The sequence below is a fragment of the Heptranchias perlo genome, chromosome 1, assembly GCF_035084215.1.
Source record: "Heptranchias perlo isolate sHepPer1 chromosome 1, sHepPer1.hap1, whole genome shotgun sequence".
Classification (NCBI taxonomy): domain Eukaryota; kingdom Metazoa; phylum Chordata; class Chondrichthyes; order Hexanchiformes; family Hexanchidae; genus Heptranchias; species Heptranchias perlo.
This window is the reverse complement of record NC_090325.1, coordinates 70986472-71010941: the sequence shown is the minus strand read 5'-3', so window position 1 is coordinate 71010941 and position 24470 is coordinate 70986472. Positions and strand designations below refer to the sequence as shown.

The 24470-nt window shown below is 42.6% G+C and overlaps 1 protein-coding gene across 1 annotated transcript in view; it reads right to left on the bottom strand.

The window, feature by feature from the left end:
• ipo11 (importin 11) overlaps positions 1-24470 on the bottom strand; it is a 711960-nt gene that overhangs the window by 340122 nt on the left and 347368 nt on the right. Inside the window, exon 22 of the mRNA XM_067986592.1 lies at positions 21701-21777. Coding sequence (XP_067842693.1) covers positions 21701-21777 — 77 coding nt within the window. The remainder of the gene's footprint in view (positions 1-21700; positions 21778-24470) is intronic.

Sequence of the window (24470 nt, the reverse complement as noted above, 5' to 3'; positions counted from 1 at the left end):
AAAGTATAACTTTTGAATGATATGTCAAAGTTGTAAAAAAAAACAAGAGAAAAGTTTTACACATAGCCTAAAGTCATTCTTTTTCTCTGCTGAACAATTAGTTTTGAAGTAATTCCATCATTTCATCTCTATCCTTGGAAGGCTCCAGGAATAAGAGCAGAGCAGAGCGAAAAAAATGTTGGTTAAGTCTCAAAATATCTGAATTCATGTTTCCTTTGTGACAATTAAGAAGATATGTTCATAGCAAGACTATCGCTTCAGGATTACTTCCGCTATTCCCCAGAAAACAAAATCCAATATCAAAGCTTTGCAACGGGTTTTAATATAGAAACCATTCTTCTTCCCTGAGGCTGTTAAGACTGGCATATTCTGGTGTTAAAAAAAAAACGGTCCGGCACCACATAGAAAAATTGAAAATCTAACGGCTGTAAGAGGCTATGGGGCTGATTTTCCTATGTTTTGCACCCAGGAAATGCTCACTTCCAGAGCACAAAGCAGGGTAAAAAGGGGCAAAAGCCCATAACATACAGCCTCCATATCCTCTGTGTTGCGCTCATACTCTGGGGCTTCTCCAGAGGGTGGGCTGAGCAGGCACAAGCATTCAACAGCTATGCAGATGAGCACCCATCAGATCAGAGGGGCAGGCATCAAGAACACGAGGACCCAAAATGGTATATGCCTTTTTTTCCCAAGAAGGGGCAGCAGAAGATTTTCATAGCTGGAGGCCTTCCAACTGCTATTTTGTACTGAGGCCAGAAGGCCCTAAAGCCAGCAGCCACTACTGCTGCTGCCGGGCCAGGTTAGCGGTGCACTCCACTTAACCGCAGCCCAGGCCAGGTGAGGAACCAATCATTATGAGTCCATTTAGTCTGCCTTCCTGCTATTTCTGCAGTTATATCCAATAATGTTTCTCTTCAAAATACTTGTCCAGTTTTAACTTGGAGATCTAAACAACATGTGCCCTACAACTTCTCTAGATAACCTGTTGCAAAAACTGACCAATAAAGTAACATTTCATCATCCCCCACCTAAAAAAGCAAGTTTTCTCCCCACAATAAATGGAATGAAATAAAAGCACTAACATTCTGAGCAGCACAACAGGGTGGAATGGCCAAGCAGCTAATTAACTGCTTACAGTGATCATACACACTGACGGGCACTGCCGGAAAATGCAGTAGAAACTGTGGATCATAAGATCAATATTACAACATTAGGCACCATTATTTTTTGACATACTAGTGTGTCAGGTAGCTTGATTTGAGCTGCAATAACTGTCATAGGATTCAAATACACAATAGGGAAAACAAAATGAACAGTAGAATCTTAGATGTTTCATCACAGAAGAAAGCTATTCATCCCATCAAATCTCATTTGCTTTCAACTTACTTGTTGTAGGCACAAACTAAGTTCGATTTTATTGTTTTAAAGCAGATCCTGAAGCGTTAAGAAGCTTGTGAAGTATAGAGTATAGAAACGAAGCTTTTCAACAAAAAACTATATAAAGTATATTATATGGCTTATGCATTTCTTTCTCTAAGTAGTTTGAAAGAAAGAACTTATAATTAGAAAGCACCTTCCACAACTTCAGGACGTCCCAAAGCTGTTTACAGCCAATGAAATGAGGTCACTGCTGTAATTTAGAAAACACACAGCCAGTTTTCACACAGCAAGGTCCCAGGTAATCTGTTTTGGTGATATTGATTGAGAGATAAATATTGGCCACGAGACTCGGGAAGAATACCCTGCTCTTCTTCGAATTAGTGCCATGGGATCTTTTCCATCCACCTAAGAGGGCAGATGAGGTCTCGGTTTACCTTCTCATCAAAAAGATGGCACCCACTGAAAGTGCAGCACTCCCTCAATACATCACTGAAGTATCAGCCTAGATTATGTGCTCAAGTATTGAGAGTGGGCCTTGAACCCACAACCTTCTGACTCAGAGACAAGAATGCTACCACTGAGCTAAGGCTGATATCAGTTTGTACCCTAATATACCCATAACAATTCTACTTTTTATAAAGTCATGTAATACTTTTAAAATATTAAAATTCTTCCATATAGTGGACACTTCCTGGAAGTGGAAGTACTTCAGTACTTCCTTTCCATTCAGCTGCTCCTTTTCTGTCACAATTTGTTGACTGGCTCAAAGTAAAACATCAACAAATGAAAAATTCATTGGAAAAGGGAATAATGCCAGAGGACTGGCAGACCGCTAATGTGATTCCAATATACAAAAAGGGAAATAGAACAAGTCCAGGGAACTATAGACCAATTAGCTTAATGTCAGTGGTAGGAAATATAATGGGATCCTCACTCAAAGATGTAATAGAAAAACATCTAGAAACTGAAAATATAATAAAGAATAGTCAGCACAGATTTCAAAAGGGAAGGTCATGCTTGACCAACCTGATTGAATTCTTTGAAGTAACAGAAAGGGTAGACAAGGGTAATGCAGTAGATGTAATATATTTGGATTTTCAAAAGGCCTTCGATAAGGTACCGCATAGTAGAATCATGACTAAAGTCAGAGCATGTGGAGTCAGGGGACAAGTAGCAGAATGGATAGCAAAATGGCAATAAAACAGAAAACAGAGAATAAGGGTTAAAGGTAGTTACTCAGACTGGCAAAAGGTGGGTAGTGGTGTTCCACAATGATCGGTGCTGGGACCACTGTTGTTCACCATTTACATTAACAATTTGGACTCGGGAATCAGAAGTGTAATTTCAAAATTTACAGACACCAATTTGGGGGGTATAGTTAATACTGAAGAGGATTGCGATAAAATACAGGAAGACATTAATAATCTTGCAGAATGGGCATGTAATTGGCCAATAAATTTCAATATAGATCAGTGTGAGGTGGTACATTTTGGTAGGAAGAAAAAGGCCACGTACTCCTTGGAAAATAAGAGTCTAAATGGGGTAGAGGAGCAGAGGGATCTGGGGATACAGATACACAAATCATCAGAAGTAGTGATGCAACAACAACAACTTGCATTTATATAGCACCTTTAACATAGTAAAACGTCCCAAGCAGCTTCGTAGGAACGTTATCAAGCAAAATCTGACACTAAGCCACATAGGATGTAGGCGTCGATGGCAAGGCCAGCATTTATTGCCATCCCTAACTGCCCTTTGAGAAGGTGGTGGTGGGCCGCCTTCTTGAACCGCTGCAGTCGTGTGGTGAAGGTTCTTCCACAGTGCTGTTAGATAGGGAGTTCCAGGATTTTGACCCAGCGACAATGAAGGAACGACGATATATTTCCAGTGATTATTGGTCGGGACACATAAAAACATAGAAAATAGGAGCAAGAGTAGGCCATTCGGCCCTTTGGGCCTGCTCCGCCATTCAAAATGATCATGGCTCATTGTCTAACTCACTACCCTGTTCCTGCTTTTTCCCCATATCCCTTGATCCATTTAGCATTAAGAAATATATCTATCTCCTTCTTGAATACATCTAATGACTTGGCCTCCACTGCCTTCTGTGGTAGAGAATTCCACAGGTTCACCACCCTCTGAGTGAAGAAATTTCTTCAGTCACTCGGTTCTAAATGGCATACCCCGTATTCTGAGACTGTGACCCCTGGTTCTGGACTCCCCAGCCATCAGGAACATCCTCCCTGCATCTCGTCTGTCTAGTCCTGTTAGAATGTTATATGTTTCGATGAGATCACCTCTCATTCTTCTAAACTCCAGTGAACATAGGCCTAGTCGATCCAATCTCTCCTCATACGTCAGTCCTGCCATCCCAGGAATCAGTCTGGTAAATCTTCGTTGCACTCCCTCCATGGCAAGGACATCCTTCCTCAGATAAGGAGACCAAAACTGCACACAATACTCCAGATGTGGCTCACCAAGGCCCTGCACAACTGCAGTAAGACATCCCTGTTCCTGTACTCAAATCCTCTTGCAATGAATTTCAAATAAAATCGTTGGACTATAACTTGGTGTTGTAAAATTGTTTACAATTGTCAACCCCAGTCCATCACCGGCATCTCCACATCTTGCAATGAACGCCAACATACCATTCGCCTTCCTAACTGCTTGCTGCACCTGAATGCTCGTTTTCAGCAACTGGTGCACAAGGACACCCAGGTCTTGTTGCACATCCCCTTTTCCCAATCTATCACCATTCAGATAATAATCTCCCTTTCTGTTTTTACAACCAAAGTGGATAACCTCACATTTATCCTCGTTATACTGCATCCGCCATGTTCTTGCCCACTCACCCAACTAGTCTAAATCACATTAGAGCCTCTTTGCATCCTCCTCACAGCTCACATTCCATCCCAGCTTTGTGTCGGCTGCAAACTTGAAAATGTTACATTTAGTTCCCTCATCCAAATCATTGATATATATTGTGAATAGCTGGGGCCCAAGCACTGATCCCTGCGGTACCCCACTAATCACTGCCTGCCACCCGGAAAAAGACCCGTTTATTCCTATGCTTTGTTTCTTGTCTGTCAACCAATTCTCAATCCATGCCAGTATATTCCCCCCCAAACCCACATGCTTTAATTTTGCACACTAACCTCTTGTGTGGGACCTTATCAAAAGCCTTCTGAAAATACAAGTACACCACATCAAATGGTTCCCCCCTATCTATTCTACTAGTTACATCCTCAAAAAACTCCAGTAGATTTGTTAAGCATGATTTCCCTTTCATAAACCCATGCTGACTTTGTCCAATCCTGTTAATGCCCTCCAAGTGTTCTTTATCATATCTTTTATAATAGACTCTAGCATTTTTCCCACTACTGATATTAGACTATCTGGTCTGTAATTCCCTGTTTTTTCTCTCCCTCCTTTTTTAAATAGTGGGGTTACATTTTCCACCCTCCAATCTGTACGAACTGTTCCAGAGTCTATAGAATTTTCGAAGATGATCACCAATGCATCCACTATTTCCAGGGCCACTTCCTTTAGTACTCTGGGATGTAGATTATCAGGCCCTGGCGATTTGTCAGCCTTTAGACCCATTAATTTCCCTAGCACTATTTTTTTTTTAACTAATACTGGTTTCCTTCAGTTCCTCCCTCTCAATATACCCTTGGTTCCCTAACATTTCTCAGAGGTTATTTGTGTCCTCCTTTGTGAAGACAGAACCAAAGTAAGTGTTTAATCGTTCTGCCATTTCTTTGTTCCCCATTATAATTTCCCCTATTTCTGACTGTAAGGGACCTACATTTGTCTTTACTAATCTTTTTCTCTTGACATATTTATAGAAGCTTTGACACTCAGTTTTTATGTTCCCTGTTAGTTTACTCTCGTACTCTATTTTTCTCCTCTTAATCAATCTCTTTGTTCTCCTTTGCTGAATTCTGAACTGTTCCCAATCCTCAGGCTTGCCACTTTTTCTGGCAATTTTATATGTCTCCTCTTTGGACCTAATACTATCCCTAATTTTTTTTGTAAGCCACGGTTGAGCCACCTTTTCTGTTTTATTTTTGCACCAGACAGGAATAAATAATTGTAATTCCTGCACACATTCTTTAAATATTAGCCATTGCCTATCCAGCGTCATCCCTTTTAGTAAAGTTCTCCAATCTATCATAGCCAACTCGCACCTCATATTTTCATAATTTCCTTTATTTAGATTCAGGACCCGAGTTTCAGATTCAACTACTACTATGACTCTATCGTTGAGGGTTCTATAACAAGGGGACATAGATTCAAGGTAAAAGGTTTAGAGGGGATTTGAGAAAGAACTTTTTCACCCAGAGGGTGGTTGGAGTCTGGAACTCACTGCCTGAAAGGGTTGTGGAGGCAGGAACCCTCACAACATTCAAGAAGCATTTGGATGAGCACTTGAAATGCCATAGCATACAAGGCTACGGACCAAATGCTGGAATATGGGATTAGAGTAGACAGGGCTGATGGCCGGCGCGGACACGATGGGCCGAAGGGCCTCTATCCGTGCTGTATAACTCTATGACTCTCTATGACTACTTCACTCTCCATCTTAATGAGGAATTCTATCATGTTATGGTCGCTCTTCCCTAAGGGACCTCACACAACAAGATTGTTAATTAATCCTTTCTCATTGCACAATACCTAGTCTAGGATGCCTGTTCTCTAGTTGGTTCCTCAGCGTATTGGTCTAGAAAACCATCACGTACACATTCCAGGAATTCCTCCCCCACAATATTATTGCTAATTTGGTTTGACCAATCTATATGTAGATTAAAGTCACCCATGATTATAGTTGTACCCTTCTTGCATGCGTCTCCAATTTCCTATTTATTGCCCTCCCCTACATCTCCACTACTGTTTGGGGGCCTATAAACAACCCCCACCAACGTTTTCTGCCCCTGGTGTTTCTTAGCTCCACCCATACAGATTCCACATCGTGATTTTCCGAGCCAATATCCTTCCTCACTATTGTATTGATTTCCTCCTTTACTAACAACGTTACCCCACCTCCTTTCCCTTTTTGCCTGTCCTTCCTAAATATCGAATACCCCTGGATATTCAGTGCCCATCCTTGGTCACCCTGCAGCCATGTCTCCGTAATCGCAACTATATCATAACCATTAATATCTATCTGCGCTGTTAATTCATCTAGCTTATTGCGAATGCTCCGCGCATTAAGACACAATGCCTTTAGACTTGTCTTTTTAAGATTGCCTTTTTAAGACAACAGAACGCTTTGCTTTTTTGTGAATAGTGGCATGGGATTTTTTATGTCCACCAAAACAGGCTGATGGGGCTTCAGCTTAATATCTCAACTGACAGACATTGGCCAGATTTTGGAGTAGCAGGGCATGAAATGGCGTCTGAAATTTAAGTTATAGAATCATAGAAGTTACAACATGGAAACAGGCCCTTCGGCCCAACATGTCCATGTCGCCCAGTTTATACCACTAAGCTAGTCCCAATTGCCTGCACTTGGCCCATATCCCTCTATACCCATGTAACTGTCCAAATGCTTTTTAAAAGACAAAATTGTACTCGCCTCTACTACTGCCTCTGGCAGCTCGTTCCAGACACTCACCACCCTTTGAGTGAAAAAATTGCCCCTCTGGACCCTTTTGTATCTCTCCCCTCTCACCGTAAATCTATGCCCCCTCGTTATAGACTCCCCTACCTTTGGGAAAAGATTTTGACTATCTACCTTATCTATGCCCCTCATTATTTTATAGACTTCTATAAGATCACCCCTTAACCTCCTACTCTCCAGGGAAAAAAGTCCCAGTCTATCTAACCTGTCCCTATAAGTCAAACCATCAAGTTAGACTTGCCTCTGCACCCTTCAGCTAACAACGGCACAGCAAGAGAAACAGGCCATCTGGGACCTGAGTGAACAGGGCAACCAACAGGGTATCTCCTTAACAATCAGGTTTGAGGATTGGGAAATAAACAGCGGAAGGACTGAGAAGGAAGATGAATTGAAGAGGGTGAATTTGACGTCAAATCAGGTACAGAAAGAGAAATAACGAGAGGGAAAGAAAGATTGGATTAAGAGAGGAGGAAAAAGAGGCAGAGGAAAAGGAAGGAAAAAATTAAATTTAAAATTTGATATTTTTAAAATCTCCCTAAAAAAATTCAAAACCTGAAGGAATGAGCCTCCACAGTTGTAATAATTAATTTTCAGTGCCAGAGGTTGATTGACAGTAATTAACAATCATCACATCGTTAAAAGGGTACATACACTACTAATTACTGGCCTAAGTATTTGCGGCGGGTTTAGTTCGTATCTACTGCGCAAATAGAGCAACTTTACGACATTAAATGAATGTCAGTGGTGAGAGAAATGCTGCTTTCGGAAAACGGCGGAACGGCGCAACTCGGATAGCAATTTTTGGATATTCGCATTTAACTGCGCATCTGCTCCTCAACCTGAACTTGCTGTACTATTTATGCATAAATAACAGCAAGCGCCATTTGCCTCACTTTTTTTGACAGCAAATTCTGGCCCCTCTTCTCCGACAATGCAGCACCCCCTCTGTATTGCACAGAAGTGTCTGCCTCCATTAAGTCCTGGGATGGACCTTGAACCCACAACCTATTGACTCAGGTGCAATGGGGCTAACAACTGAGCCAAAATGACATTCACTAACTGAACCCGAGTTGATATTGGGAGGAAAACTTGCATTATTGTATGCTAGATCACGTCTCTCAAAAACATCCTAAAGCAGTGCTCATACAATGAATTACTTTGAAGTGCAGTCAATTTGTTCCCAATATCCATTTTGAATTCAATTTTCACTCATCTCCATTTATGAACTCTGGTTTAACTTTCCTTAACATTGAAATGATCCAGGTTTACTTAATCTCTAATTCTAGCACTTCTCATGTGGCACTGCTTATGGTAAATCAGAGAAACCACCAAGTATTATCGGTAGGGACTCTGGGTTATCAGCACTGGGATGGGCTCTCCAGGTATGGCAGTCTTTTAGGGGGGAGTGAATCCAAGGGCCTGACAGCAATGGAGGGTATTCCGGGACTCTAGAAACACTGGGGGAGGTCTGGGATGCGGAATCAATAGGAGACAGGAATCTCAAGGCTGGAAGCACAGGAGATGGTCCTGGTATCAGGGAGCACTGAGAATGCAGTCTATGGGTTTATGAGCACCAAGATAGGATCTGGGATTAGGAGAAGTAAAATTTGGAGGGGGAAGATCCAGAGTTTGACAGTACTGGGGGTTGTTGGGAATTGGCAGCTTTGGGGGAACAGGATCTTGCAGCCTTGTGGGACAGGGGGGCAGAAAGGGACCCAAACTGTCCGTGACCCCTTTTGGACCATCAGTTACCACTCATCAGCCTCCTCCCGCAACCAGTCGGCATCCAATTTTGCGCCCTCAGGTGCCCCTTCCATTGCTTTCCCTGTTGTCAACAAGGTCCTGTCTTAAAAGTGTCTGAGAGTAAATTGTCTGCTTTGATGTTTCTGATGCAGGCTTGATCAATAAACAGATCAGGGGCTGGAACTGCACAATTTCCAAGTATGCGGCCCTGCGTGAACTGGGAGAGCATAAGTGGCAAATTTACAATTTAGTACATTAGTAGTCAGTTTATTAACTCAAACAATCCTTAATAAACAAATTTCCATTCACAAAAAGTCTCATAAAATATTCAAAAGTTTCCAAATTTTTATATAAAAACATCCTTAAGTCTCAAAAGGAGTTCAAGAAGGCAGAAGTCTTTAACTGAATTTTCAACTAAAAATGGGAGTGACTAAACAAAATGCAATCCTCTTTGACAATCTGTTTTTAAACTATCAATAAAGAAACAACATATGCTGTATTCACAGCTGCTGTCTGTGAGCCGTTAACAATAGAAAAACATAATTTGTTAATAAATTTAAATATCACTTGCCTGAAATGAAGCTTGCAGAATTCAATCTCCAGTTTCTTTCCAAGTCTTTTGTTAAAAAGCAAATAAATTTATAAATCCTCACAAGGTGAGGGAACACCTTTCTACCCGACGACTCATGCTGATGCACAAATTGCATGCCAGGAAATTCCCCAAACCGCAAATGCTCAGAAAACACGGAGTTGGTTGGAACTTTATCCAACCTGAGGGGTAAAAATATCCAGTTGAAAAGCTCTGGCTTTTGATACAGGCTGAGGCCGTGAAGTAGTATCTGCCCAAGGAAGGCCGGCACAGAAGAATTAAATAGGTAAATTTAATCATGTTATTGTGAAATATTCAAACTTCATCTTAGCTCCCCATGGAATTCACTGACCTCCTATTCACTCCCTCCACCCCATTCGACCTTGCAATCTCCCATGGCCTCGTTCAGAAAAGGCCAACTCTGACAACTTCCTTGTATCCCTCACCACCCACATCCCCTACCGCTCTCAAACACCACCTCGGTCTGTGTCTCCCAAGTCACTGACAGCTGCATTTTCTAAATTCCAACTGCCTAGCCTTTGGCCCTCCATTTGCCACAAGATTTATGCAGCCATCACCTGCTCAAGCACCACTTCCTCATGCCCACCTTTGATGCCCTTCTCCCCAGCAAAACCTTAACACTCTCCCATCCCGGTCGATCCCCTTGACGTCCCAGACTCTTCCATCACCGTCCCTGGGCATGTCCTGTCCCACCGGCAGGACAGACCGACTAGAGGTGGCGGTACAGTGATATATAGGCAGGAGAGAGTGGCCCTGGCAGTCCTCAACATTGACTCCGAACCCCATGAAATCTCATGGCATCAGGTCAAACATGGGCAAGGAAACCTCCTGCTGATTACCACCTACCGTCCTCCCTCAGCTGATGAATCAGTCCTCCTCCATGTTGAGCACCACTTGGAGGAAGCATTGAGGGTAGCAAGGGCACAGAATGTACTCTGGATGGGGGACTTAAATATCCATCACAAAGAGTGGCTTGGTAGCACCACCACTGACCGAACTGGCCGAGTCCCGAAGGACGCAGCTGCCAGACTGGGCCTGCGGCAGGTGGTGAGCGATCCAACACGAGGGAAAAACTTATTTCACCTCGTCCTCACCAATCTACCTGTCGCAGATGCATCTGTCCAGAACAGCATTGGTAGGAGTGACAACTGCACAGTCCTTGTGGAGACGAAGTCCAATCTTCACACTGAGGACACCATCCTACGTGTTGTGTGGCACTAATGCCGTGCTAAATGGGATAGATTCAGAGCAGATCTAGCAGCTCAAAACTGAGCATCCATGAGGTGCTGAGGGCCATCAGTAGCAGCAGAAATGTATTCCAGCACAATCTGTAACCTCATGGCCCGGCATATTCCTCACTCTATCATTACCAACAAGCCAAGAGATCAACCCTGGTTCAATGAAGAGTGTAGAAGAGCATGCCAGGAGCAGCACCAGGCGTACCTAAAAATGAGGTGCCAACCTGGTGAAGCTACTACACAGGACTATATGCATGCTAAACTGCTGAAGCAACATGCTATAGACAGAGCTAAGCAATTCCACAATCAATGGATCAGATCAAAGCTCTGCAGTCCTGCCACTTCCAGTCATGAATGGTGGTGGACAATTAAACAACTAACGGGAGGAGGAGGTTCTGTAAATATCTCCATCCTCAATGATGGCAGAGTCCAGCACGTGAGTGCAAAAGACAAGGCTGAAGCGTTTGCAACCATCTTCAGCCAGAAGTGCTGAGTGGATGATCCATCTCCGCCTCCTCCCGATATCCCCACCATCACAGAAGCCAGTCTTCAGCTAATTCGATTCGCGCCATGTGCTATCAAGAAACGGCTGAGAGCACAGGATACAGCAAAGAATATGGGCCCTGAGAACATCCCGGCTGTAGTGCTGAAGACTTGTGCTCCAGAACTACCCGCACTTCAAGCCAAGCTGTTCCAGTACAGCTCCAACACTGGCATCTACCCGACAATGTGGAAAATTGCCCAGGTATGTCCTGTCCACAAAAAAAAGCAGCACAAATCCAATCCGGCCAATTACCGCCCCATCACCCTACTCTCAATCATCAGCAAAATGACGGAAGGTGTCGTCAACAGTGCTATCAAGCGGCAATTACTCATCAATAACCTGCTCACCAATGATCAGTTTGAGTTCCGTCAGGACCACTTGGCACCAGATCTCATTGCAGCCTTGGTCCAAACATCGACAAAAGAGCTGAATTCCAGAGGTGAGGTGAGAGTGACTGCCCTCCACATTAAGGCAGCATTTGACCGAATGTGGCACCAAGGAGCCCTAGTAAAATTGAAGTCAATGGGAATCAGGGAGGAAATTCTCCAGTGGCTAGAGTCATAGCTGGCACAAAGGAAAATGGTAGTGGTTGTTGGAGGCCAATCATCTCAGCCCCAAGGCATTGCTGCAGGAGTTCCTCAGGGCAGTGTCCATGGCCCAACCATCTTCAACAATGACCTTTCCTCCATCATAAGGTCAGAAATGGGGATGTTCACTGATGATTGCAGTGTTCAGTTCCATTCGCAACCCCTCAGATAATGAAGCAGTCTGTGCCCGCCTCAGCAAGACCTGGACAACATCCAGGCTTGCGCAAGTAATATTCGCGCCAGACAAGTGCCAGGCAATGACCATCTCCAACAAGAGAAAGAGTCCAACCACCTCCCCTTGACATTCAACAGCATCGCCGAATCCCCTCCATCAACATCCTAGCGGGTCACCATTGACCAGAAACTTAACTGGACCAGCCACATAAATACAGTGGCTACAAGAGCAGGTCAGAGGCTGGGTATTCTGCAGCGAGTGACTCACCTCCTGACTCCACAGTGCCTTTCCACCATCCACAAGGCACAAGTCAGGAGTGTGATGGAATACTCTCCACTTGCCTGGATGAGTGCAGCTCCAACAACACTCAAGAAGCTCGACACTATCCAGGACAAAGCAGCCCATTTGATTGGTACCCCATTCACTTCCTTCACCACCGGCGCACAGTGGCTGCAGTGTGTACCATCTACAGGATGCATTGCAGCAACTCTGCAAGGCTTCATTGACAGCACCTCCCAAACCCGCGACCTCTACCAACTAGAAGGACAGGGGCAACAGGGATGGGAACACCACCACCTGCACGTTCCCCTCCAAGTCACACACCATCCCGACTTGGAAATATATCGCTGTTCCTTCATCGTTGCTGGGTCAAAATCCTGGAACACCCTACCTAACAGCACTGTGGGAGAACCTTCACCAAACGGACTGCAGCAGTTCAAGAAGGCAGCTCACCACCACCTTCTCAAGGGCAATTAGGGATGGGGAATGCTAGCGACGGCCACATCCCATGAATGAATTTTAAAAAATTCCGTTGATTGCTGCCAGCGATATTGCTTTTAGGCGAAGCTGTCACATCGCTGGCAAACCAAGAAGTGCAAGTTGCGGATTCCCACATTTGCACATGTACGGTCGCCGGAACTCGCTCTTCGATTTTGCCGCACTATTAGGCTCACGTTTTAGAAAAAATTTCTGGGCCTTTATTAAAGGGTTTTTAGAAGTCTTATTTTATCAAAAGAGCACCTGTTTTTCATTAATTTGTTAATGCCTGGAATAACCCACAATGACAGATTTATGTTGGCCTGTAAAATGAAGTTTAAAAAGAAAATAGCCCCCATGAACTTTGGTATATTACAGAGAATTATTTTTGCAATTCAGCTGTATTGAAATTGAAAACCATTAGTAAATGTTATAGAGCTGCCTTCATCCTCCATGAATGGATGGTTGGTAATGCTGTTCAGTAGAACAGTGTGTTCCGCAAAGCAGGACATTGGTATTTGTGATGTGCCAGTTTGGGCTACTGAAACGAATCAAGAAATGGCTAGAGGTGGCAGAGTTTATATAATCTGCACTTCTCCTAACAGTTGAATGGTTCGAATTGAAAATCAATTTAGACATTGAAATAAACAGGTTTTAACTGAAAATATTGACTTAGGATAACAGTTTTAACATGTTGTTGTACCATAATGTCACAGATGCAGACATCTAAAGTGCCTGCAGGTTAAAGGACATTTTCTCTGTGCCAGTCAGTGTTATGTATTAAGGGATTGGCAAATTGACTTTTACTGTAAATCTGTAGTAAACAGTTCCTCCAATCGTTAGTTGCCATTCGAAGAATTTTTTTCACTTTTCAGAAATCTTTCACCAGCATTATTTTTCTTAAACAGTAGCATCTCTGTATATATCCAACAAGGCCTGCCTTAGTTTGTTTGTTTGTTTGTTGCCATTAATAACCACCCGTGGGAGTGTTGGATTTAAACATACATGAAATGCTATTGATCCTTCCAAGTAACTGATAACCGGTGCCTATGCAGTCTTCAGGTATCCCACGACTGTCAGTAGTGTCATTTTTTTTTCATTCATGGGATGTGGGTGTTGCTGGCAAAGCCAGCATTTATTGCCCATCCCTAATTGCCCTTGAGAAGGTGGCGGTGAGCCACCTTCTTGAACCGCTGCAGTCTGTGTGGTGAAGGTTCTCCCACAGTGCTGTTTGGTAGGGAGTTCCAGGATTTTGACTCAGTGAAGATGAAGGAATGGCAATATATTTCCAAGTCGGGATGGTGTGTGACTTGGAAGAGAACGTGCAGGTTGGTGTTGTTCCCATGCGCCTGCTGTCCTTGTCCTTCCAGGTGGTAGAGGTCGCGGGTTTGGGAGGTGCTGTCGAAGAAGCCTCGGCGAATTGCTGCAGTGCATCTTGTAGATGGTACACACTGCAGCCACTGTGCGCCGGTGGTGGAGAGAGTGAATGTTTAAGGTGGTGGATGGGGTGCCAATCAAGCGGGCTGCTTTGTCCTGGATGGTGTCGAGCTTCTTGAGTGTTGTTGGAGCTGCACTCATCCAGGCAAGTGGAGAGTATTCCATCACACTCCTGACTTGTGCCTTGTAGATGGTGGAAAGGCTTTGGGGAGTCAGGAGGTTAGTCATTTGCTGCAGAATACCCAGCCTCTGATCTGCTCTTGTAGCCACGGTATTTATGTGGCTGGTCCAGTTAAGTTTCTGGTCAATGGTGATCCCCCCAGGCTGTTGATGGTGGGGGATTCGGCGATGGTGATGCTGTTGAATGTCAAGGGGAGGTGGTTAGATTCTCTCTTGTTGGAGATGGTCATTGCCTGGCATTTGTCTGGCACGAATATTGCTTGCCACTTATCAGCCCAAGCCTGGATGTTGTCCAGGTCTTGCTGCACGCGGGCATTGACTTCTTCATTAGCTGAGGGGTTGCGAATGGAACTGAACACTGTGCAATCATCAGCGAACATCCTCATTTCTGACCTTATGATGGAGGGAAGGTAATTGATGAAGCAGCTGAAGATGGTTGGGCCTAGGACATTGTCCTGAGGAACTCCTGCAGCAATGTCCTGGGGCTGAGGTGATTCACCTCCAACAACCAGTACCATTTTCCTTTATACTGGGTATGACCCCAGCCATTGGAGAGTTTTCCCCTGATTCCCATTGACTTAAGAATTAGGCATTCTGGTTAACTTTAAGCATCTTCATACTTCACAAGATAGATTTTTAATTTTAAAAAGGAGCAAAAAAGCAACATTTGAATTTTCAAGAGACCAACCAGGCCATCATTTACCCAAATGTTACCTCAACAGTCACTCTCCCACATCCAACCCAGGTCACAGAGGCACTCCTCTACCCGCTCCAGACTAGTTCACAAGAGACTGCACCCATCCAATCTTCATCACCCTTTCATTGAGACACTCTTGTCTCCAACACTCCCAGTTCATATTGGTGCCTTTCGCCCTCCTTTGTTAATTCAACTTGGCACTTTTTTTTTATTCGTTCATGGGATGTGGGCGTCGCTGGCAAGGCCAGCATTTATTGCCCATCCCTAATTGCCCTCGAGAAGGTGGTGGTGAGCTGCCTTCTTGAACCGCTGCAGTCCATGTGGTGAAGGTTCTCCCACAGTGCTGTTAGCAAGGGAGTTCCAGGATTTTGATGATGAAGGAACGGTGATATATTTCCAAGTCGGGATGGTGTGTGACTTGGAGGGGAACGTGCAGGTGGTGTTGTTCCCATGTGCCTGCTGCATAGAAACACCACCACCTCCAACTTAGTTAAGCTAGTACTGTTCCCTCCCTCCTTCTGAGAGTGCAGGCTCATTATTTCTCTCTTTTCTTTCTTCTCTTCTCCCCTGCCTATCACCTAATCATGCCACCTTTCACTTCTCCCCTCTCGGGTACTTTGCCCCCCCACCCCCCCAAACAATCCCTATACTATTCTTCTGCCTTCCTACTGTCCTTTGCTGACCCAGACTTGAATCCCCCTTTGTTAAGCAATGGAAAGATGAAACTGTCTGCAAAATTAAAATGAACATTACATAAAATTTCTGGTATTTCGTATTAAGTTTAAAATGTGAATCCATTGCCCAACTAGATACAGATTTAGAACATCTATGTACAATAATAACCCACTGTGATACTGCAATAAGCATGGAATGCCTTTCACTAATCACACAATGCTCTATGATGAATTTGTATGCATCATGCATGCTTGTAACTGAGCTGTAACATAACTATTTTTTTACTTGAAAATTTTATGCGCAGTATAAAGAAGCTTTAACTGACAATGCGACCAACAATGTGATTAAGGTAGCAGTCAACACCAGGTGAAATCTATATTGGTGAAAAAGAACTGAAAAGAGAACAGAAGATTCAAAGTTGAATGTTAGGCTTTCAACTCAAACAAAACAAACAAACAAAACTTTAAGGCCCTGAATACATCATCACTTGCAATACTGTTCCAAAATCACTTGGCTCTGGGGTATTAAGCACAGCACATTTAATAGAATCAAGAAGCTTCAAGTGACTAAGTAACTTCAATTTTGAAGATTTACACAACACATTATGCAGCTCTATGTGTAAAAGGCTTAGAGGGTACAAAATTCTTAATGTGCATCCAGGAGAGCTTTTTGAGCCAGCATGTAGAAAGTCCTACAAGAGAGGGGGCGGTACTGGACCTAATTCTCGGGAATGTGGCCGGCCAAGTGGAAGAAGTGCTAGTAGGTGAGCACTTTGGTGACAGTGACCATAATTCGGTGAGATTTAAGGTGGTCATGGAAAAGGACAGGGAGGGGCCGGAAATAAAGGTTCTAAATTGGGGGAAGGCCGATTTTAATAGGATAAGGCAGGATCTGGCCAAAATGGACTGGGATCAGCTGCTTGTAGGAAAATCCGCATCGGAGAAATGGGAGTCTTTCAGAAGGGAGATTGAGACCATACAATGGCAACATGTTCCCGTAAAGGTCAAGGGTGGTTCCAAGAACTCCAGGGAACCTTGGATGTCAGGGGATATACGAGAATGGATTAGGAAAAAAAGGAGGGCTTTTGGCAGATACAAAAGGCTAAAGACGGAGGAAGCCCGAGAGGAGTACAAAAAGTGCAGGGGGATACTTAAAAAAGAAATTAGGAGATCAAGGAGGGGCCATGAAATAACACTGGCGAGCAAAATAAAGGAAAATCCTAAGATGTTTTATAAGTATATTAAGGGTAAGAGGATGACTAGGGAAAAAATAGGGCCCATTAGGGACAAAAATGGCAATGTGTGTGTGGAGCCGGCAGATGTAGGAGGGGTTCTAAATGAATTTTTTGCATCTGTTTTCACTATGGAGAAGGACGATGTAGACATAGAAATACGGCAGGGGGACTGTGATATACTCGAACATATTAACATCGAGCGGGAGGAGGTATTGGCGGTTTTAGCAGGCCTAAAAATGGATAAATCCCCAGGCCCGGACAAAATGTATCCCAGGCTACTGTGTGAGGCAAAGGAGGAGATTGCGGGGGCTCTGACACATATATTCAGAACCTCTCTGGCCACAGGGGATGTGCCAGAGGACTGGAGAACCGCTAATGTAATACCATTATTCAAGAAGGGGAGTAGGGAAAAACCGGGGAACTACAGGCCAGTGAGCCTAACATCAGTGGTAGGAAAATTATTGGAAAAAATTCTGAAGGACAAAATTAGTCTCCACTTGGAGAAGCAAGGATTAATCAGGGATAGTCAACATGGCTTTGTCAAGGGAAGATCATGTCTGACTAATTTGATTGAATTTTTTGAGGGGGTGACTAGGCGTGTGGATGAGGGTAACGCAGTGGATGTGGTATACATGGATTTCAGTAAGGCCTTCGATAAAGTCCCCCACAGGAGACTGGTCAAGAAGGTACGAGCCCATGGAATCCAGGGTGCCTTGGCACTTTGGATACAAAACTGGCTTAGTGGCAGAAGGCAGAGGGTGATGGTCGAAGGTTGTTTTTGTGACTGGAAGCCTGTGGCCAGTGGGGTACCACAGGGATCGGTGCTGGGTCCCTTGCTGTTTGTGGTCTACATTAATGACTTGGATATGAATGTAAAAGGTATGATCAGTAAGTTCGCTGATGATACAAAAATTGGTAGGGTGGTAAATAGCGAGGAGGATAGCCTCAGTCTGCAGGACGATATAGATGGGTTGGTCAGATGGGCGGAACAGTGGCAAATGGAATTTAACCCGGAAAAGTGCGAGGTGATGCACTTTGGAGGGACTAACAAGGCAAGGGAATACAAAATGAATGGGAGGACCCTAGGCAAGACAGAGGGTCAGAGGGATCTTGGTGTGCAAGTTCACAGATCCCTGAAGGCGGCGGAACAGGTCGATAAGGTGGTAAAGAAGGCATATGGGATACTTGCCTTTATTAGCCGAGGCATAGAATACAAGAGCAAGGAGGTTATGATGGAGCTGTATAAAACACTGGTTAGGCCACAGCTGGAGTACTGTGTGCAGTTCTGGTCGCCACACTACAGGAAGGATGTGATCGCTTTGGAGAGGGTGCAGAGGAGATTCACCAGGATGTTACCAGGGCTGGAGCGCTTCAGCTATGAAGAGAGACTGGGAAGATTGGGTTTGTTTTCCTTGGAGCAGAGGAGGCTGAGGGGGGACATGATTGAGGTGTACAAAATTATGAGGGGCACAGATAGGATGGATACTAAGGAGCTTTTTCCCTTCGTTGAGGGTTCTATAACAAGGGGACATAGATTCAAGGTAAAAGGTGGGAGGTTTAGAGGGGATTTGAGAAAGAACTTTTTCACCCAGAGGGTGGTTGGAGTCTGGAACTCACTGCCTGAAAGGGTTGTGGAGGCAGGAACCCTCACAACATTCAAGAAGCATTTGGATGAGCACTTGAAATGCCATAGCATACAAGGCTACGGACCAAATGCTGGAATATGGGATTAGAGTAGACAGGGCTGATGGCCGGCGCGGACACGATGGGCCGAAGGGCCTCTATCCGTGCTGTATATCTCTATGACTCTATAAAATATGTAGACATTTAAAATAGGTAGAAGGGAGCTTAAGGCAGTAATATAATCTTCAGGTTCAGGTGACATTTATAAATGGTTCAAATTTTCCTCAAACTTTTTTAAAAATTATTTATGTTACTGCCTTGTAATTCCCATCTAACCATTATTTAGTTTTCTCAATGATTTATGTAAAGTACATCTCTTTCTTCAATTCAACTGGTTATAAAAGTGATCAGGTTTAAAACAATGTTTATATCTCTGGAGAGAAATTATTGTTCAATATTAGCAAACAAGGGTAGTGCAGCACCAATACACAGCAGCATGGAGTGAGATAAGGCAAAGGCTTGCTCCCATGATTTCAAAATGGAGCTCTTGATTTTGCTGGGTGGAAGTGCCAGAGGTCAGGTTCATCCCCACAAGAAAAAAAAACTGGTTTAGATTAGAAATGTAAGGGGGACTGTGGCAGCAAATTAATATCAACATTGACAGAGGCTTAGTCGCAGTTTACTCACCCTCTCTCTTGGTTGCAGTTAGTACGTGGCTCAGTGAGACTCGAAAATGTTATTCATTACAAGTACAGGTACACAACCTCATTAAAAATGAAGAAAACTATCAAATATATTATAGTTACTATAAGACAGCCACAGGTGAATATTATTGTTTGGAACTAAAAGGCATCGAAATAGATACCCAAGTTAGTAGGGAATTGATGAATAATCAAGTTCTTTTAAGAGAAACACATAAATGATAACATGAAATTCTAAGATACTAATGACAAGAACAAACCCAGATTGGGTGGAAGGGTAGCCAATGTCCGTCTAATGCAGTACATCTGAACCTACTGAAAATACAATAATGATTCCATTTAAAAAGGTCTAATATCTGAGGTTCAACACATTAACTCCCTGCAGAGGTCCTATTTCAATATGTCCAGGGAAGAAAAAAAAGCCAGACACTTTCTTGGGAGGAAAGAAGGGAACATTGATAAGTGGGTAACTGTGCACCATTCTCATGCCTATCAGGCGGGAAGCAAGTGTAGCACAGTCATCCCCCTCTGGTGAATAACCCATTAATTTTCCTCTTTCCGAGCAGGGAAATAGAACATAACAGCACAAGGCAAAGCTAAGAATGAGAAAAGGCCATTTGGCCCATCAAGCTTGTTCAACTAGTAATTGAGCCTAGCATCCTTCGATGGAAAAGCAATGCTTTCATTCCTGCTCCTTCACCCAAAGATAGCATGGTCAAAAGATGCACAAGGTAGGTTGATTTGTCCACCTCACCTCAAGTATCCAGAGAAAGCTAGCCTCCCCGTCACTCTGACTGTTTCTTGAGTGATTCCAAGGTTTTTACTTCCATTATCTTACTCAGAAAACCATTTCACATGTTAATCACCCTGTGTGAAGACTCTATTTATAAACCAGCAACTTAGTGTGGAGACTTCAGGCCCAAACATGAATCCTGCCCATATATAGGTGTACAGGCCAATACCAGGGAATGTATATGTAGAGGGGAAGTGAACGCACAGAAATGCCATCCACTGGCCAAAGAGCAACAAAGTTCGCTCATACAGAAGAGTAATATTGTAATCATAAAGGATTAAATTAGTTATCATCTCATTCCTTCTTGAATTTGTAGGCTATAATAGAAAACTCCACTGACCAATTACTAATGCTGGATTCAATCCTTTCCTTTGTACCAGTATTCATTTCCAAACTCAAGCTTACCAACCCAGACTAGTTTCTCCCTAGGTGACTTAGTTTCCCCAGAAATTATGTCCTAAAATAAGGTTATTGTTGAGCTGTGGGAACACAATCACGTTAACACAGACAATTAATGGGCCATCCCATCTTTCCCTGTTGTGAATAAGACAGTACATTACCAACCAGAGTGAAGTACTAACTGAACAAATCAATGCGCCAAATATGAAAAACTGATCAGACCATCGGTTAGTGCTTTATTATCAGTCCCATTTTATCTCCAATCTGTCTGCTGCATTGGGAAAAAAAATAACAAGACTGCACATTACTTTGAATTCAAATTTTACCTCATCTGAAAAGTGAGATCTTATCAGGATTTCACCGTATTAAGACAAAATGCCAAGTTGTGGCATGGAGTGACATTCTATTGCTAATAATGTCAGCAATTCCACAACACTATTGCTCAAAGGAGACCAGTAGAATAATAAATGGGGATCATTATTAAGAAAAGGTGCTTCTCTACAATGATTGCATCAATAAAGATTTGGATGTACTGCCAGCTTATCATTTATTTAATAAAGGTTTTTTAAATAAAATATATAGAAGGTGCATTTTTAATAATACATCAAGCCAATGTACAGGATTGTAAGTCACAGCCAATCAGTGCTGGATGGATTTTTTAAAAAAGAGATGGAGCAATAGAAATCAGCTTAACTTTCCCACAAAGGTCTACTTACAAATCATTTTTTAAAAAATAAGCATTTTAACCTTAAACACTCCCCCCTCCAAAACCAACAGTGACAAAGCTCTATTCTATGTAGCTGCAGCTTACATCAAACTTTTGATAAAGCAAAGACAGGAGAATCATTTATATTTACAACTGTGGTACATAAAATTATACAGAAAGCAACTGTTCAAAAACATTTCTGTATAAATGTGTGACTATTAAAATAGAATCATAGAATGGTTACAGCACAGGAGCCGCCATTCGGCCCATCGAGCCCATGCCGGCTCTTTGTAACAGCAATCCAGTTAGTCCCATTTCCCCGCTCTTTCCCTGTAGCCCTGCAGATTTTTTCCTCTCAAGTATTTATTCAATTCCTTTTTGAAAGCCACAGTTGAACCTACTTCCACCATCCTTTCAGGCAGCACATTCCAGATCATAACTACTCACAGCGTAAAAAAGCTTTTCCTCATGTCGCCTTTGGTTCTTTTGCCAATCACCTTAAATCTGTCCTCTGGTTCTCAACCCTTCCGTCAATGGCAACAGTTTCTCTTTGTTTACTTCATCTAAGCCTACCAAGCCGTAACACTACACATACTTACCAAGTAAAGCAGACATATTCTGAAAGACTCCAAGAAGCTCTGGAGTGGTTGATGGGCTGTTTTCCAATGTCACTAACCTATAAGATGGTAATAAAAAAAGTAACTGAAAAGAGTTTCATTGACATCTAACAATTCCAAAATAAGCAAACGAACAGTATCAACTGATAATGGTTCTAAAATACTGCAGTATCTCAATGGTCAATCTCAACATCAAACACCCGAACACTATCACTGATTAAGATACTTAAGGCTGTAATTAGCAATTCAGAATACCAGTCTAATCACATAGCTCAGTTGTTAAGGGGATTAACATCGACACGTAATTAAAAAATCAAAAATACAGAATAATGTCACAAATGAGAAAACAATGGTCATTTCATTGGATAACAAATCTGTCCATCTCCCCACTTACATTTTCTCACATCTTGCTGGCAGCTGTCTCTCAGATCCAAAGAATGAATTATGCTGTTGTTATACTGCACATTGGTGATATATTGCTAGTACTATACAGTAATTTCCCTCATGCCAGCTCAAAAGTGTATGTTAATGCTGGTGCTGAACTATTTTCTGTTCTTCTTCAAACTGACACAAAAACTGAATTTAAATATACATTATATGGAGCTCAGTCACCTCCCCCAACCCACCCCTGCAAATAACAGTGTAATCAAGCAGTACAACTGGATTGAAAACAGAAAATACTGGAAATACTCAGATCAGGCAGCATCTGTGGAGAAAGAAACAGAGTTTCTTTGATGCTGCCTGACTTGCTGTGTATTTCCAGCATTTTCAGTTTTTATTTCAGATTTCCAGCATCTGCAGTATTTGCTTTTGATTCAGTATAACTGAATGTTCCTCACTCACATTGTTGCACAAATGGTGCTTACATGTACCAGCATGATCAGTTTAACATGAGCCAAACTGTTTTTCTTAAAAAAAGAGAAAGATTTTACAGCAGGCAACAAAAGTCCACATTAGGATTTGCAACTCTGGTTGGACTTATTCCTGGAGATTTGGTCACATGACAAGGGATCACGCGACCACCTCCAGGACCACCCCGTTGCAGGTGAAAGTTTCATTAAATTCCTGTGAACTCAAAGCAGAGGCGATCAGTGTAAATATGCAAACAAACTGAGCCAGACAGACCAGAAAGGCCATAAGTTTTGTCTTGAGTTACTCATCTCAGCAGTGGTAGGAGCGCTACAATTAGCCACAGGTCCCAGTTAGGGAGGGAAAAAATGTCAGCCAGAGTTCCCACTCCTGATTGCTAGCTATGTCCTTAAAAATTGAGGCTTAAGATAAGCTGCTATGCTTGTCACAAGTTTGTAACAACATTTGATTAACTGTTGGTAGGTGTAACATTACTTCTCTCTTTCTTTCTTCTATTATCTCTCTCGCTCTGCTGCATCCCCACCCAATCATCATCAGAGTGAAGAGCAATACCCAAATGCTCCATCTAGGGCTTGCACAATATCAAAACTGAATCATCATTCAACTTTAATCATCAATTTAATCTTCACTCCAGTACGAACTATGGATATAAATTAATGATTGAAAATAGATTATTTTCTTTTTAGAAGCTAGAACCCACAATATTAAATTAGGAAATCAATATGACTGTATAATTTGTTTAAACATTGCATTACCCCACAAGTTTTGACTCATGTAAGAAAACAATTGAGTTCATCTCAAATTCTATTTCAATGTGGAGATGCCATGTTAACATTTAAAATGTAGCAAGTTGTATTGTAACAGACCTGACCGTTCCCCATCACTTATAGAAGTAGCACAATCCCAGTGAAGGACCACATGCAGTTTTACAAAGCATCCCGCAGTATCTAATACTGAATAAACGTATAAACTGTACGCAGGAAACAAAATGAAAAATATTCCGGAGACATGTCTATTTTCAACAATCCTTGTTTTAGTGATTTACTCAAAGCCCTAAGTGCTTCCCCAATTATGTGAAATGTTCACATAGAAACGAGGCAGAGAAAGGTAGGAAATATTAGCATTAAAAGTCTGCAGCGGTCCAGGTAGCTGGATTGATTCATTTGAATTTAAATATCCAAAGTGTCTTGGAAATTTATAACCCAGCAGCTGCATCTGGCCGGGTCTCTCAGCGACCCTGTAACAGCTGGACCATTTTCACATAATGGGTCTTCAGAGACTTAAAAAACCCAGTCTAGCTCTTAAAAGATAAACCAGCTCACCCCACTGACTGTATGTAGATTCCAAGACAGACTTCTATTCACCAGAGAAACTAAAACGGGCAAGCCAAACGGAGATAAAATTACTTAATACCTCATGGTAATAAATCAGTTAATCGTTCAAAGAATACATTTAAACATTGATGGAAATGAATCAGAATTCTCTTAAAATGTAAATTTTGTCTTAAAATACACAAGTCTGAGACATTTTTTCAATAAAGGACGCAGAATACTCCAAGTAATTAAAGTAATGCAGTGTTTTAAAAAGATGTACAATCCACTTGCAGTGTGTTACTCACTGGTCAGGGGTCCAGAAGCTGCTGGCACTCAGTGATTTAAAAAAAATCTTTCCTCCCTTAAATTTTTTTTAAAGTGAACTTTGCTACACTGTTACAGCTGACAATTCTTTCTCCCTCAGTGTCTGTTCTGAGCTCCCAGTTGCTTGGAATGGCTGAGACAAAAGATAGACAGGCTCAAGCACCAGGGAAGCACGTAGGATGGTGGGAATAGGAAAAACAGCACTGGACTATACAGGCGCAAAGGCACAAACCGCCAAGTGCGTT